This window comes from Amia ocellicauda, chromosome 5 (genome assembly GCF_036373705.1).
Source record: "Amia ocellicauda isolate fAmiCal2 chromosome 5, fAmiCal2.hap1, whole genome shotgun sequence".
Taxonomy (NCBI): Eukaryota; Metazoa; Chordata; class Actinopteri; order Amiiformes; family Amiidae; genus Amia; species Amia ocellicauda.
Genome location: NC_089854.1, coordinates 3,726,387 through 3,741,174, shown reverse-complemented (window position 1 = coordinate 3,741,174; position 14,788 = coordinate 3,726,387). Strand labels below are relative to the sequence as shown.

The 14,788-nt window shown below is 45.6% G+C and overlaps 1 protein-coding gene and 1 long non-coding RNA gene across 3 annotated transcripts in view; one reads left to right on the top strand and one right to left on the bottom strand.

Moving 5' to 3' along the window:
- Positions 1-7,793, bottom strand: part of LOC136749222 (MAP kinase-activated protein kinase 2) — a 57,853-nt gene extending 50,060 nt beyond the window's left edge. Inside the window, exon 1 of one of the 2 annotated variants that reach the window (XM_066703291.1) lies at positions 7,138-7,793. In XM_066703291.1, the coding sequence (XP_066559388.1) occupies positions 7,138-7,386 (249 nt within the window). In that variant the 5' untranslated portion in view covers positions 7,387-7,793. The remainder of the gene's footprint in view (positions 1-7,137) is intronic. The other variant, XM_066703289.1, reaches the window with a different exon arrangement.
- A 1,588-nt stretch (positions 7,794-9,381) lies between these two features.
- Positions 9,382-14,470, top strand: LOC136749221 (uncharacterized). Its single transcript, XR_010816724.1, has 2 exons — positions 9,382-9,852; positions 11,203-14,470. It is a non-coding gene; the product is annotated as an uncharacterized LOC136749221 (long non-coding RNA).
- Positions 14,471-14,788: the final 318 nt, after the last annotated feature.

Genomic DNA, 14,788 nt, shown 5'->3' with positions numbered 1-14,788 from the left:
GGGGGAAAACAACAAAAGAAATCTGACACTATTTTTTTCTTTTTGGAAACCTTTAGAGATTTATTTTAAGCCTGTGTTTTTCGCTCTAGTCCCCACGTTCCTGCGCAAGTCACCCACACGTCCCATTCCTGCCACCTACACACACCTCTCAGACACAACAGCGAGAGAGCAACTTCCCCCTTTCGATTTCACATCTATTTCAACACTTAATCCTCTGCTTGTAACATGCCACGGCGAAAGGTCTTGGAGAAGAAATCAACTTGTTTATAAAAACACAAAACAAAACACGGCTGTCGAGATTGAATTGCGGACACTGCGTTGCATGCTCGGCTGGACAGTCTGTGTGCCTGATGCCCTTTAGTTCATGTGACTAACAGCTCTGGCGGTGGAGTCGTGTTCCTGTCCGTTGCCTTCCAGAAGCTCTCAGATTTCCACACACTTCCGTTAGCATCTGCAGATGTACGCAATTGTCTGGCTTTATATAGACATTGTTGATCCCCTCCTCGTTTACTATTCAAAATAAGCGAATACATTACATCCTTCCAGTACCAGTAACTCTCAAAGGCACAATGTTGAACAGAAGCAGAATATATAACTATTATAATGCAAGAGTCACAGCAGAGAAGCTATAAAGTAAAAATGCTTTATTGTGTTTTATCATGTCTAACCATCATGGAGAGCAGCAACAGACAGAACCCCCTCCCCCCTCTCGGCGGACAAGAGGTATGCGTCTGTCTCCCATCACAGCCCAGCCTGCTGAGAACAGGTCTTCTCCGCTCCATGGCAGCGCTGGGCTTGACAACTTCCAGGCACAGACAGGCTCTGAAGCCGCCACGACTGATTAATAGATCGCTTTTACGATGACATCAGCACAAGTCACACATTCTTCCAAGGTGTCATCTTCAGCTGGCTGCCCGCTTCTGGCAGGAGTGGCCGGTCGCTGCGAGGTGTCAGTCCCATGACAACTTGCATCAGGGAAGCAACAACAACAAAAAACTACAAAAGGTTGCGGCGGCGAGTGACGAGATCAAATTTTCTACTGTACGGGATGGCAGCACTGCAGGTTCACGCAAATGGGCCGGACGCAGCATCAAGAGCGGATCTGGATTCAAAACCTTTTGGTATCAATGACAAGCTTTTGGTAGGGCGGGGTGGAGAGTAAAAGCAGAATTTATATTTGTGTTCCTTGAAGCCTGTTTGCATAAGAGCGGATTTATGAATGGAGGACAACTCAGAGTCCCATTGTTGGGTGTGTCTGACTCATGCCCTGCCTTAGGGGAACAAACACGCTAGTACTAAATCCAGAGTGAACTTCAACAGCCCGACAAAGCCCTGGTTGCTTTCCCCGACCACAGAGAGAGGCCACGCACAGTGAGGACGAGTCTCAAAGCTTCAATCACAATCATGATAATAATAAATCTGGATGCATTCACAATATAAACGGGATGGGACCCACCTCCGGGGACGGTTAGTTCCCCCTGCTGGAGCCCGAGTCCAAGATCTTTTAAAGATTTTAAGGATGATTGTTTTAAAAGATTTTAAAAAAACGAATCTTAATTGTTTTTAAAGATTTAGTGGTTTTTAAATCACATTGTTCAGGTTTTTTTTGGTATAGTTTTGTTATATTTTGTTGTCAAATACATTGACCGTTTTGGGTTTAATTTAAAATGCATTAGACCTTTTTTGTTTGTTTTTTATTTTTTCCTTTTAATTGTTTCTTTATTTTGTTTAATGCATTTTCAGTTATTTTCAATGTATTTGACCCTTTTGTTGGTGTACAGTTTTTGCTTTTATCACGTTTGTTTTGTTGATTTGAGCATGTTTATTTTAAAGTTAATTGTTTTAGTTTGTGTTAAAATCACAAAGATTTTAAATTTTTTTTAAGTGATTTTAAGGACTGACATTTTAATCACAAGTATTAAAAATTGAATTGTTTTTATTTACGCAATGTAAAATACTCAACCCAATAAACAGTATTCACAATATAAACATTCATGTTCATTTCTGACCAGATTTCAGCACCAAAATTAAACGAGGCATCAAGTGCAGGTTGAATCTGTGCCGTGCCTCGTGTCAAGGGAAAAGAAACTGCAATGCAGTCTTGGTTGCTGTGCTCTGTAGGATGACCCCCGGGAGAGAGGATTCCCCACCTGTTCCTGGGATTAGGAACGCGCACAAACACACACAGAGCCACACACACATACGAGTTACTAAAAACAGCCCTGCTGCAGTGAGAAATACTGGCAGTGCCTGAGTGACAGTGACTGAAAGATGAGAAAAGAAGGTGACATCACCCCCACTATGAGTACTGCAGCACTGGCCACCCTTCACGTTCGCCCCGTTTGGCTGGCACGTCTGGATGCAAGACCACAAATAGCGCCTTTATTTCCACATGTCCGGCAGAATGCAAATGAGAAACTGCACGTATTATCACTACATTAATTAAGCACCGTGGCTCGCCTGGGCACAAATCACACTGCTAGTAAAACCGGGTTCCTGCTCACAGCTGGAGCCGAGTCTACAAAGCAACCTGGCACAGTACCGGCACTACTGGACTGGACTGGACATATAGAAGTGCCTCTCTCAGACTGGTGGAAGGATCCTGGCTCTTTAGGCTAAGCAGGCCAAAATGATACGAGCTCTATTGTCACACACAGTAAATAACATGCCAGAGATTCTTTCTAGTTTTAGGAAGAAAATAACATGTACGAGTGTGTGTGTATTTATATATAATATATGCACACACACACACACACACACACACACACCTGGTACCTATGAAAATTTAAAAACAAAAAAAGGATTACTGGATATTGCGTCAGTTCCTGGATCCGTTTTAACAGCAAATCCTGGGAAACACCTCACCACAAACTAGATTCTCCTTGTCCTGGCAGGATCTTGAACATCTACATTTCTCAGATAGCTTGCTATGGATTTACTGGAAACAGTTTTCACCAGAAAAGTCCAGCATCAAAACACAATAGAGACAGTCAGAAAAGTGTGTGTACTGCAGAAACTTGACCATAATTTAGACTGCATCTCTCTCGCTCTCTCTCATATATATACACACACATATACACACACACACACACACACACACACATCTATACATATATATATATACACACACATTATATACATATACACACATATATATATACACATATGTAAACACACACGTGTGTGTATATATGTACACACACACACACACACACACACACACACACACACACACACACATACATACATACATACATACATACATACATATAAAACATATACACCGGCATTTTGAAAGCCAAAACATCCTACTGCTCCATACTTTATAAAGCAAAACAACATGGCCACGCTCTCATACCGTTCATATTTATCCCATAACGCTCCTACAGCTTTGTTTCAGCAAGTCTTTAACACTGCCTGTGGGCAAAATGATACTTGAGGAATCGGTACACCAAGATGATTACAGGTCATTCCCAGGAACAACTATCAGCTGAGAGAACGTGTTTCAGTTTAAGCCAACCAACTACTCACAGACTATACAAAACTAATCATACAAAGGGTGGGCAATATTTGCATTTGCATATTTTTTTTTTTTTTTTTTTTTTATATAACTTTTACCACATGCAAATCAACACAATCTGTTCTCTCTCCTTTATACTAAAACATTATTTTGCATAATAGTTTTGCTTCTTGATATAAAATGTCTTTCGCTATGGTTTCCCCCTGCAAGACAAATCTATGAAGTCAGAGGGCTTTGGGTGTTTATATGCATAACACAACCTACAGACATGCATATGAAATATACATTCTATCTGTATGCCAATCTATTTGTATGCCAGTCTGTCAATAAATAAACTCTATAAATGCGATGGTTATGCGTCATATGCACATAAACAGCGGCCATTTCTGCAAAACGTGGGTATTTTTGGAGGATTCCAACATAAACTGTCCGGGGGAAAACTGGTTATTTGTTTTTAGTAAAGTACCAAAGTGAATGTTCCAGCTTGGTGTCACACACAGCTTGGAGGACAGAGCTATTCTGGGGAACCGCGGCAGCCTCACAAATATCAGAGCGCTTCAAAAGGCAGGAGGGGAACCCCAAGGCAGGAACCAAAACAGAGATTAAGCCAGCGCCTGGATGACATCAAAACAGCAGCCTTGCCAGCAACCTCCAGTTCAGAAGGTGACACCTGACTGCGGCCTCTGCTTGTTCTCTAGCCCTCCAGCTTGACAATCCCTCCTTCCCACCATGATCAAAAGCACATCGATCTCCCCGCTCAATCTGGATCTATAACTCCAGAATATTAAAAACAGAAAAAAACATTCCAATTCCAATTGATTATCCCCAGATCATCACCCTTATCGATCTTTATTTGGTAGACAACTAAAGGGCCTTACAAAGCAAGTGTGAAGAAGTCACAGAGTGTGAGGAAGTCCTAACTGAAGACCTGCAATCGTATTCAGGGACCGTTAGGCTTCAGAGGAAACCGTGACTCCAGAGCCGTCCAGCGCTTTCAAACGGCATGGCATTTCACAACGTACGATGACAGTGCAATTTTTTTATCTGCCCTCATTGTTTCAAAACACATGGCAACACTGAAAAATGTAAGTGATCCACGGGTGGCAATACAAATCACAGCAACGGCCTTCCTTCCTGACTCCCGTTTGTTTTGCTATTTGCACACAACTTTAAATTCAACACAGGCAACATCACAGCAGGGCCCGTACGACACCTGTGAGCCACGCACAGAACAGTCAGAACTCGTCTCCGGTTTTTGTTGGCACCCCCGTAAGGAACGGGAAGACTGCGGGGATAAACAGAACGTTTTCAGCCAACAGCAAGATGGCTGGCTGCTTAGGAACTGTCAGTCCATGCGGCCACAGTTCCTGTTTGTCACAGAAAGCGGCACGTGACTGTATGAAACATTATCTCCTCCGAGCACCACACAGGAACGCCCAATTGCGTGAGCCAAGCCACACTGCAATACAAACAAATACAGTCCCTATCGCCTGCCTTTGTATCTCCAAGTAATAGGAATAGTTTCACCCGCCTTGCGTCGAGTCAATATTTGCCTTATCGATAACGGTAGCAATGGCTGAATTCAAATGGGCCGCGTGACGTATCAGCATTTGGCCAAGGCATCGGTCAGTGCATTACTGCATTACAGAGCACTTAAATTCCTAGTATACCAAGACTTCACATGCTCTATAAGAGAATTACAAACATCCAAGTCAACACAACCAGGAAAGAGGGGATGATGCCAACACTGTGCCACCATGTGACATGAAAACAACTCAATGCTGCATACCAGAGACACGGAAATCCACTCATGGCGTCTTCTGGCCTTGTTTCCAGCCGTGAACTCATTTAATTCAATACACCCTTAAACACAAGTGGCCTAACAGTAGTCATAACCAGGTCTTAAACTGTTACAGGTTTCTGAAGTAAGAGAAAAAGGGCTCTTAGAACAATTGTATACCAACATCCTATCTGAGCTGAGTGGCGGGTGTTCGATCAATTCCGACTGACACAAAGTTACCAGGAGAAAAGTTTAAAATAAAGCGAACGCCAACACAAGGCTGCTGATTTTATATTCTTTGACCAGAGCAGCAATATTGACTGCTATCACAGCTGATCAGTGAGGCCTGAAAAACAGATCTTTATTTCCCCCGCCAATAAAAGCTTTTACTGCCCACAGGTTGGGCATTGTCCTACACAGCACTGAAGGCACCATATGGCTACGTCTTCTATAGCATCTTTTAGAGCTGTTTTGTAGGCTCAACACCTATTAGTTTTGTACATGGAGAGAGAAGGTCTTCTAGAAGAATTTAACTAGGAAAAAAGACCGGAGGGAAAGAAACAGGAGTCAGTCCTAATAATCGTCCCTTCTTCATCAAGACTGAATCACTGCTGGCATTCTGTAGGAGGGGAGAAATGAGTTACTGTGGTCATGAAAACAACTGAACATTTCAGCCTCTCAACTGCACTGGATGGCGATTTTCTGAGGGGTGACAAAACGACTAATTCACAAACGTTTGACGGAAGGGGTTAAAAGTCTGGCATGATCTCCTGTGCAAAAGGTCTGGTATTACAGTCTCGACAGACAGCTGGCGGGGGAAGGAAGATTCACTGCGTGGAAAAGGCTGCAGTTCGTGGAAACTGAAGAAAAAGACCGTTATAAACCATGTGTAGAAGAACTGAATAATGCATTTCCATCTTCACAGCGGAGGGAAGCAGTGGGGGTCGGTGTTTCGGTTTAAGGGAAATGATACAACAGATTAGGCCCGTGTCCCATCGACTCAACACGAATATAACCGCCGAGCAGGACTGGCGTCCCGGAGGACAAGGTGCCGGTTTCACCTCTGCTGCCCGGCTATCTGTGCCATTTCCAGCGAGTGGGAGCGGGTTGAATTTCACTAGTATATTGCGTGAGGAATGTCTGTCCCGACAAAGCCAATAAAACCACGACTGCACCAAGCCCTACCAACGCATACCACGATACACACCCGGCCGGTCAGACAGGGCTTCATTAACACTGACCAGAAGGTCAGACGCTGCCGGCACTCCGGTCGCCTGTTACTGTTACACACGATCACGAAGAGCAGCGCCACGTCCGGCCCTCACAGCCCGGCCAGCTCTGCTCACAGCTCGGGCTGTTCAAGCAACTTCACCAGGGCCATGGGGAGAGGACCGCCTGGGCCTCGGGCTTTGGAGTTGGAGAAGCTCGGAGATCCCCTATGGGTCGACCACTGTCAAATCAGGAAGTTCACGCAGTTGTCCAGTCCACTTTACAACACGACCACCATAGGTACCTCAAGTGACACAGCCCTGGTTTTATTGCACTACTGGGTCGAGGGGGTCGCCTGTTCGAACCATTCGCCCTCAATTAACCCATTTCCGTCACTGCTCGGCAGAACCACTAAAGAAACCGGAGAGCGGGTGGGATCTGGTGAACACGCTCCCTCAGGTCGCTACAGCGGGGCGGGGGAGACGTGGTGTCCCAATAAGAGGAGCACGCAGGTACAGTCCCCCATCCGCGCCACAGCCCCGGATAAAGTCAGCCGAGAAGGCGGCACCGCAGTGGGGAAGGGGGCACATTTAAACACAGCCCAGTAAGGTGTCCAGGAGCCGCTTACCTTCAAGGCGTACTTGTCCCCGCTCTTCTTCTGGAAGATCTCCAGCACCTTGCCGTTGATGCCCAGCCCCAGGACCTGGCTGGTGACCTTGTAGTCGTCCGTGATGGCGTTCTTTCGGATCAGCAGGGCGGGCTTGACGTGGAACTGCAGGAACTGCGCGGGGTTCTGCGGCCCCTGCGGCGGCGGCGGCGCCGGCTGGTTGGGGTTCGGGAAGGCGGGCGAGTTCTGGTTCTGCGCGTTGGACAGCATGGCGACACCGCGGAGACGGACGGCCGGCCGGCGCTACACCGCACCCCCTGGGACGGGCGCCTCGGAAGTCAAAGCCCAGCCGACACTGGGGCCCGAGAGGTGGGAAGCGCCGCCGCTGCCGCTCGCTGGCTGCACAGCCCGCGGCCCGGGACTGCGCTGTGCGGAGACTGTGCTGTTGTCGCCGCCGCCTTTAACTCCCGCCCCGCACGAACAGAGACGCGGGGCTCGTCCAGGCAAAGAGGGCGCTTCCGGCGGGGCTGTGGATCCGACACGGCGGCGCGTTCATTTAAGGCACAAGCGCAGTTAGAGGCTCCGCGCAGGGAATGGACTCAGCCGCCGACCTCGCCGCTGCGCTGCGCTCCGTCTCCGCTCGGCTCGGCTCGGCTCTCCGGCTGGCCTGGCTGCGGTGACGTCACAGCCTCGCTCGGGCCCGTCTTAAAGGCGAGGCCCTGCAGGCGCCTTCATTCAATAATATTTATAGGCAGACACACGGAGAGGGAGGGAGGGGTTTTGAAATAAGCTTTATGTACCAGACCCAAAACACACCGAACACTGTACCGCGTACGCCACATCATAGCAAACACGCGGTTATATCCCAGCCGCGTGTCTACCGACCCGCCCGATGTGGGATCGCTCAGCATTGCTGTGGATGTAATCGTTGCATTAGTCCGCCAGTGAGTGTTGTGTTGAGAGGTTTAGCGCTGGAACTGTCACACTACACCGAGGCCCGCCCCTGTGCACACTGTCTCCAGCTGTGATCTGGTGCCAGGCCCGCGCACAGACCCGATCCAGCCCGATGCTCGGGACCCGGCGCTTCTGCTCTTTGACAGCTCGGAGCGTCACAGCCATATTGTTTTTGGCCGGGTAAATATCCAATGGCCGCCCCTTTAAGCCGGTCTGCGCTGCTATTGGACGACGGCGGGGCATCGCTTCACCCGAGAGCTACACATACAAACCACGACATACTGGATAGCAGCGTGACATCTTTACATTTCAGTATTCAATTCATAATTGTGTTGTAAACCAGCAGCAATTGCTAGTTGCAAACTTTACTCCTGATGTGTTTTGCCGCACCGCCTTTGAATTCCTCTTTATGAAGTGATGACCGCAGGCGCCGCTCATGACGTCATTCTTCTCCCCTTGTCTGGAAGATCTCTTTCTACGATTTTCTTTTTGTTATCATATCACATGATTCGGCTTGGATGAAGTCAAAAATCATAGCAATCACAGACATGTTCAACTTACAGGAATCTTCCCCTTTAACACTTAATATTATTTTAACTGACCCATAGGGCAAAGGGGGCGGGTTCCACTTTGAATGGGGGGGGGGTGCATATCACATACTACACACTACACACACACACATTTATTTTATTTTTTTACGAACTATTACGCATACAACTTTTCAAAATATACATATGCGAAATGTAGGCAGGTCACCTCCAAACTGAAATGTCTAAATAATGATATTACCCCCACACACCCCCTCTGAGTGTTGGTTTGACCCAGGCGATAGGACGTCATCTGCGTCAACGGCTTTTTGTGTGGAGATTCAGGTGATCATGCAGTGAAACGCCTGCCGCCGGCGCTGTGTGGATTAAACACGCACCTCTTCGTTGCTTTATACATTGTCATTGCCCAAAGTATGATTGTACAAAACGGCAAGGCTATAGATCACCGTACTGGAACGATGTTTGTTTTCTGTGGACGTTGTGGCTGTTGAAACCAGTCAAAGATCGTCACTGGCAGCAGTAGGCCGTTCAAACGATTCAGCGGTTTGCTGTTGTTTTTTGAATTTATTTAAACTGAAGCACAGTTTTATTTCAGTGCATGTGTATTCAATTCCAGCAATATTAAAATATCAGGCAGGCTCCATGTTATTTATTCTTATTATTTCTTCTTATTACGCTAGAACAGAGCTGTTTCACAATATTTGTTTGTGTCGGGGGCAGTAATAAAGTAACGGCGGGGGGCTGGGATGGCGGGAATTGTGATTAAAAGGGAATGTCGTTTTGAAAGTGGGAATGAACATATAATATGCTATAATTCAATGTGTGTGTGACTGAGGAGTCTGCCACTTAGGTGCTTTCATATAAATTGTACTCTATATCTATGACCTCTGTAATTACTGAAGAGTATTTGTGAGAAAAAGGGCGCCCATCCATATATTTGAGTAGATAATAACTGCTATTTTCCCCTTTGCCCAAGTTTACAGATCCAAATATATAAAAATGTACATACATAGACATGTAGAGCTCATTACAGTGGTATAGGGAAGTAGTGTGCTGGTGAAAAACAATATACAGAAAAGCAATGTGTTTTCATATTATTTTTAAACTGCCTCCAGATACACAATAAGTAATCCAGTGTCATTTATTTCTGTGAATAGATTTAAAAAAGCAGCTAAAGCACATGCAGGACTAAGAGCAGCTCGCCGTGCAGGTTGTGCAGGGAGAGCAAATGCAGGTAGGCACAGATTTTTGTTTTATTCATTTTGTATTCACTTCTGTGCAGGATTTCTGCTGACATGGATCTTTATTATTATGTTTCAATTCAACTATGGTTATTTGTCTTTGAATATAATGAAGCAGTACAGTACACACACACAAACACACCCTTGTAAATTAAGTTTGGCACGCATGATCTCTGTAATGTTTTGAAGTTGCACACAGGATGGGGCTGCTGTCGCGATTCATATTGATAAACAAATTCCGCGATCAGACGACAGAGGGCGCGCCGGTATCACCAGTAGCCCGCAATTCACGCCAGTTGTATTTTGCACGGTGTGTGCAAGCTGAGGACAGGCGACTCCCATGTGCCAACACTGAATACCGGGGAAGCAGGGAGTGAAGCCCGTGGAGAAACGTGCTCTTGCAGGGAAGCTGGATCAGCCGATTAAATCAGCCTGCTATGGACTGGCTTAGCTCACATCACATCCAGGCTTTTCCAAGATGTGAGAGCTACGTGCACGCAGCTTCAGACACACATTTCATAATTTTCCTTTCTTACATCATACATACTCTCAGTGCAAGATCTGACCGTGGAGACAGGGGGTGGACAATGACAGGCCATCACAGATTGGGAGCAAAGGTCAGAGGTCAACATGTCTCGGTCCAGGGAACTTCTTGGCCTTGTTCACCCTCGGTCCATGCCCAACCTTGCCTTAAAACCCATCCAGCGAAGCACTCTATTCGTCATTGCAAGGACACGTATACACAAGTAGCTTCGTGACATGCCGCTTTTTCAGCAACAGCAATAGAAACATTTTTAGAAATACATTTTAAAAGGAACTTTAATATGTGACTTTGTAGCTGGGTTATTGTATTATATATGTATATTTTATTTTGTTTGATCTTTATTTTGGTGAACTTCTTCAAAACTTTGTCTCGTCAGCAATTGCTTTGTTTAATAATAAAGTTGTAAATAAGTTCCTAGTTAGTTTGTTGTAGCTGGGGCTTTAATTCGCAATACACACATTGGGAGCATATGTTGGAATACTCCATTTTACCTCAGAAGCATTGTGGACGCAGATTCGAGTAAAACGTGTTTTTCAGCTCTCCTCCTTAGTTTACACTTACATATCAATAAAGTCATTTATTCAGGTTGTCTCTGCATGCAAATGCATTGATTTAATTGTAAATACCTTGTAGACTTATGCGTGATGTTGCATCGAACTGAACAGTGTAAACTGCTATTTTATTATTTTAACGGTATAATCTCCATAGCATTTTCTTTTTGCGTTCTGTAGGCAGTGGAAGAGAGTTTATAAATGATGTGAACATGTGCTAATGCTGCCCCATGCTACTTTTAATGCAGAATAATCAGCAGTGTCCCGCATTCCTGTGTCCGGTGTGGCTGATTCCTCACTCTGTAAGCAGTGATACCATCACGACGAGTTCAAGTCTGCTACAAAACAAAAAACAGATTGCTCCCATTTTACTTTCAGCCTTCTCCCACTCAATGCATCTTTATAGTTCTCAGAGAAGTCTTCTGCAGGATTTTGTTCATGTTGAGAGACAGAAAGAAAGAAAAAGTACACAAAGTTGGATAGTTGGAAACAGTGAATGAGGAACCCGGCCCCCTTCCATGGCACACAGTGTCTGGGGGAGGAATGTAATTTGCTTCCTGTTTCCCTGTTGACCGGGTCCTGCTGGTTGTGTAACTGCAGTTCACAGTCCGTGTGGAGCAGGCCGGGCCAGGTGCATGCTGCACGGGCACGAGGGCTCGCTGCTGTAATCACGGAGTTTGGCAGCCAAGTTTTGATGATTCGGCAGCATTTCACAGCTTTAGCTTATTTACTGCAGGCAAACACAAACACACAAACAAACAAACAGCCCTGCAAGCATAAATTAAAACAAAACAAAAAAGGAGCAAGTGTGAGGATTAGGTTCGGACTAATATAAAAATGCTAGCAAATTAAAAAAGAGAAATGCCGCAGTCAAGACGTGCCAAACAGAGATGCCCAACTCACAAATCAAAGACATGCTGGGAGTCCAACAGTTGTCATTATCTTGTTTTCTGAAAATGACTGCCTGTTAACATACATTATAAAGCAACCGCACCGAGGCTAGTTGAAACAAAACTTCCTGTCACTTTATTTATTGACCCTTGACCTCTGGTTTCCCATTCGTACATTGACTAGGTTGGGCCTGTGCTACTCTCACGTACACTGTTAATGTCTATCTGTTGGTGTTCATCTGCAGCTCTAGTGCAATACTAGAGTGTACATTATGCCTTAACAAGAGAAAGTCTGTAGGCCATTAAAGAAGATATATTGCTGGCTAAGTGTTATCTGAAATTGTAATAAAATATGGGGAAAAAATGAAGGAATCAGCATGCCTGCCCCTGGAGATTTCTCCCAGCTGGCCACTGCGTCCAATCAGCCCGTGGCCAACGTCACTTCAGTCTGGGAACTGTTACTAAAACATTTTAACTGTATGCCGTGGATTATTAGGATCTGACTGATACGCTGGTCTGGGTAATCCAGATATGTAATGTAACGAAGAAATACAGTGCAGGGAAATAGAGGACAGGACGCCGCCTCAGTGGATCGGCTCTCGTCACGGTCTGGCCTCGTCCCTGCGGCGGAGCGGCTAACCGAGTGGAGGCTGCCAGCGCTGTCGTGCAGCTGCGGCTTTTCTGCCGGGATTCCACTTAGTGCAGGCCTGCCAAGTTCCCAGTGTCTATTAATGGAAAGAGAGGCCGTGCTGCTCTCTCTTCCCACATCCTATAAGCGTCCAGGCCGCCGGGGAGCTCCGTGCTGTTCTCACCGACACTGGGCCGGGCTGGGAGGGTTACTGTGCACATCAGACACTGTAGTGTAGTATAGTACGGCACAAAGAGATTGCGGTAAAACAATAGTCAGGTACAGTGATGCTAACCCTGGGACATTACAGGAAAATGGCATAAACATTGGCAGGGGGGCTGCAAATTAATAAAGCACGCTAATGCACCACCGTGAAGTTTCAGAAGAGTAAATGTATTAACCACACACTTAGAACCTAATAAATAAATGCAAACTTTAATACACAAATCCCTAAGCAGGCGAATGTGCTCTTGCAGGGCAGCTCAGGGAGGATGCCCTGGGGCTTTCAAAGCGCACCTCGGTGTATCTGCTTGTCTCTCCACATCCCCAATTTTATGCACTGCAATCCCAGAGACGCCTGCAGCCGGACTGGTTTTGTTTTTTTCTCTGCCACCAGGCTGTGTTGTGTCAAGAAGGGTCCCTCTCAGCACAGTCTGTCTGGGACTATTAGCGGCTTGTGTTTGAAAGTGTTCCACAGTAACGGCAGCGCACGAAAGAATGAGCCACTTACAGAAAAGTGGATATGATTCTAGCGCTATTAGTAAGCGAGGGACGTTTTTAGAAACCATTAACCTGCAATGAAAAGCCCAAAGGCCACGTCAACTTCAGGTCTGCAGCCCACATATAGAAACATAGAAAATTAAAGTCAATCTTGTGCAATATGCATACAGTCTGCGTTTGCATGTGAATGTATAGTGTACTTTAACATCAATTGGATGACAAGTAGAAATATTGCTATGGTGATGTCAAATTCAAGGAGTATGTATGCTCATGAGCTGTGGGGAATATATTTTATTCATGCTGCGTATGTATTTTTTAATAAGCGAAATATACGTTCCTGATGCTCTTTCTGTGTTTTCCCTGATACCAGTCCCATCAACTGACCCTGTAAAAGCATGAACACAGCCCAGGAGGTTTACTAGAGCGGGAGAAACTCCAACCCTGGCCCTCCTGCTTCCCATACACGCACACTCATGCACACACCCATGCAAGACCAGGAGAGATCAGGGTCCAAGGAGTCTAGTGCCATAAACTGGTCTGCTGCATCAGCTTAACTGTTCAGATATTTTTTCCCAGTGAAATTCTCTCCCCTTGGATTAAATCAAAGCTTCCAACCTAAGCATTAGGCACAGATTCCCAAAAACCAGCATCTTTATGGGGTCTTTTCACTGGGCCCGAACCACTGGTACAACAGACACCAACGAGGAAAGAAAGAGACTGTGAGAAATAGAAAAGGGACTGAGAGAGAGAGAGAGAGGTGCAAGGCCAGAGGACAGGAGAGTGAATATGATGCTCTAGTCTCCCAGCTGCTTCCGAAGTTTCTGTCCCGACAAGATTTTGTTGGCAGGCCACCAGCGGTCAGTCATCTCTGGCATTTCATAAAACTGATGGATTTGTCCAGGCCTGCGGCGTTTAAAAATCCCTTTTCTGTAAGAGAAAGAGAAGATAAAGTCTTGTGCGCCCCCCAGAACAGAACAAACAGAGCAGGGTACGCTCTCTTCACTGGAGGCAGGAGGAAGAACACAGTGTGCCCAGGGTAGATAGATTTTGATCTGCTATACAGTGTGTTTTTGTTAGTTTGTTTTGTTTGAGTTTTTAGCATAGGACTGTAAGAGCAGATGACAAAATTACTTTTTCTCCCAGCATTAGGAAACAGAAGTCTATTCAATCTCCATTAATAGTAAGAAAGAGATATGTGGTATCATTAAAGTAAGATTTATTTTCCCTTTTTTAACACTTATGTTTGAGATTACTTAAAATAAAAACTCCTGCACCCTGCTTCTGAAGTCTATTTTCTTCTATACTGAAAATCTGATGACCAAAACACAGTGACGACAGATCGGTCGAAACAGAACAGTGTTACCTTCTCTTCCCAGGAAAGAAGGACATCTATAAGTGTGTGATATAAATAGGTGCATTACAGAGTGTTTTACATTCCAAGGAAGTAAACTATCTGTTATCATATGTCCCATTATCTCAATATAGCATCGCCATTGCTGCTGCTGCGACATATTTTTGCATGTTTTCGCGAGACAAAGTGTGGCCTAATTGCACGTTAGCAAATCCCGCGAGGAGCGTTTTCTCAGGCTGAACGCG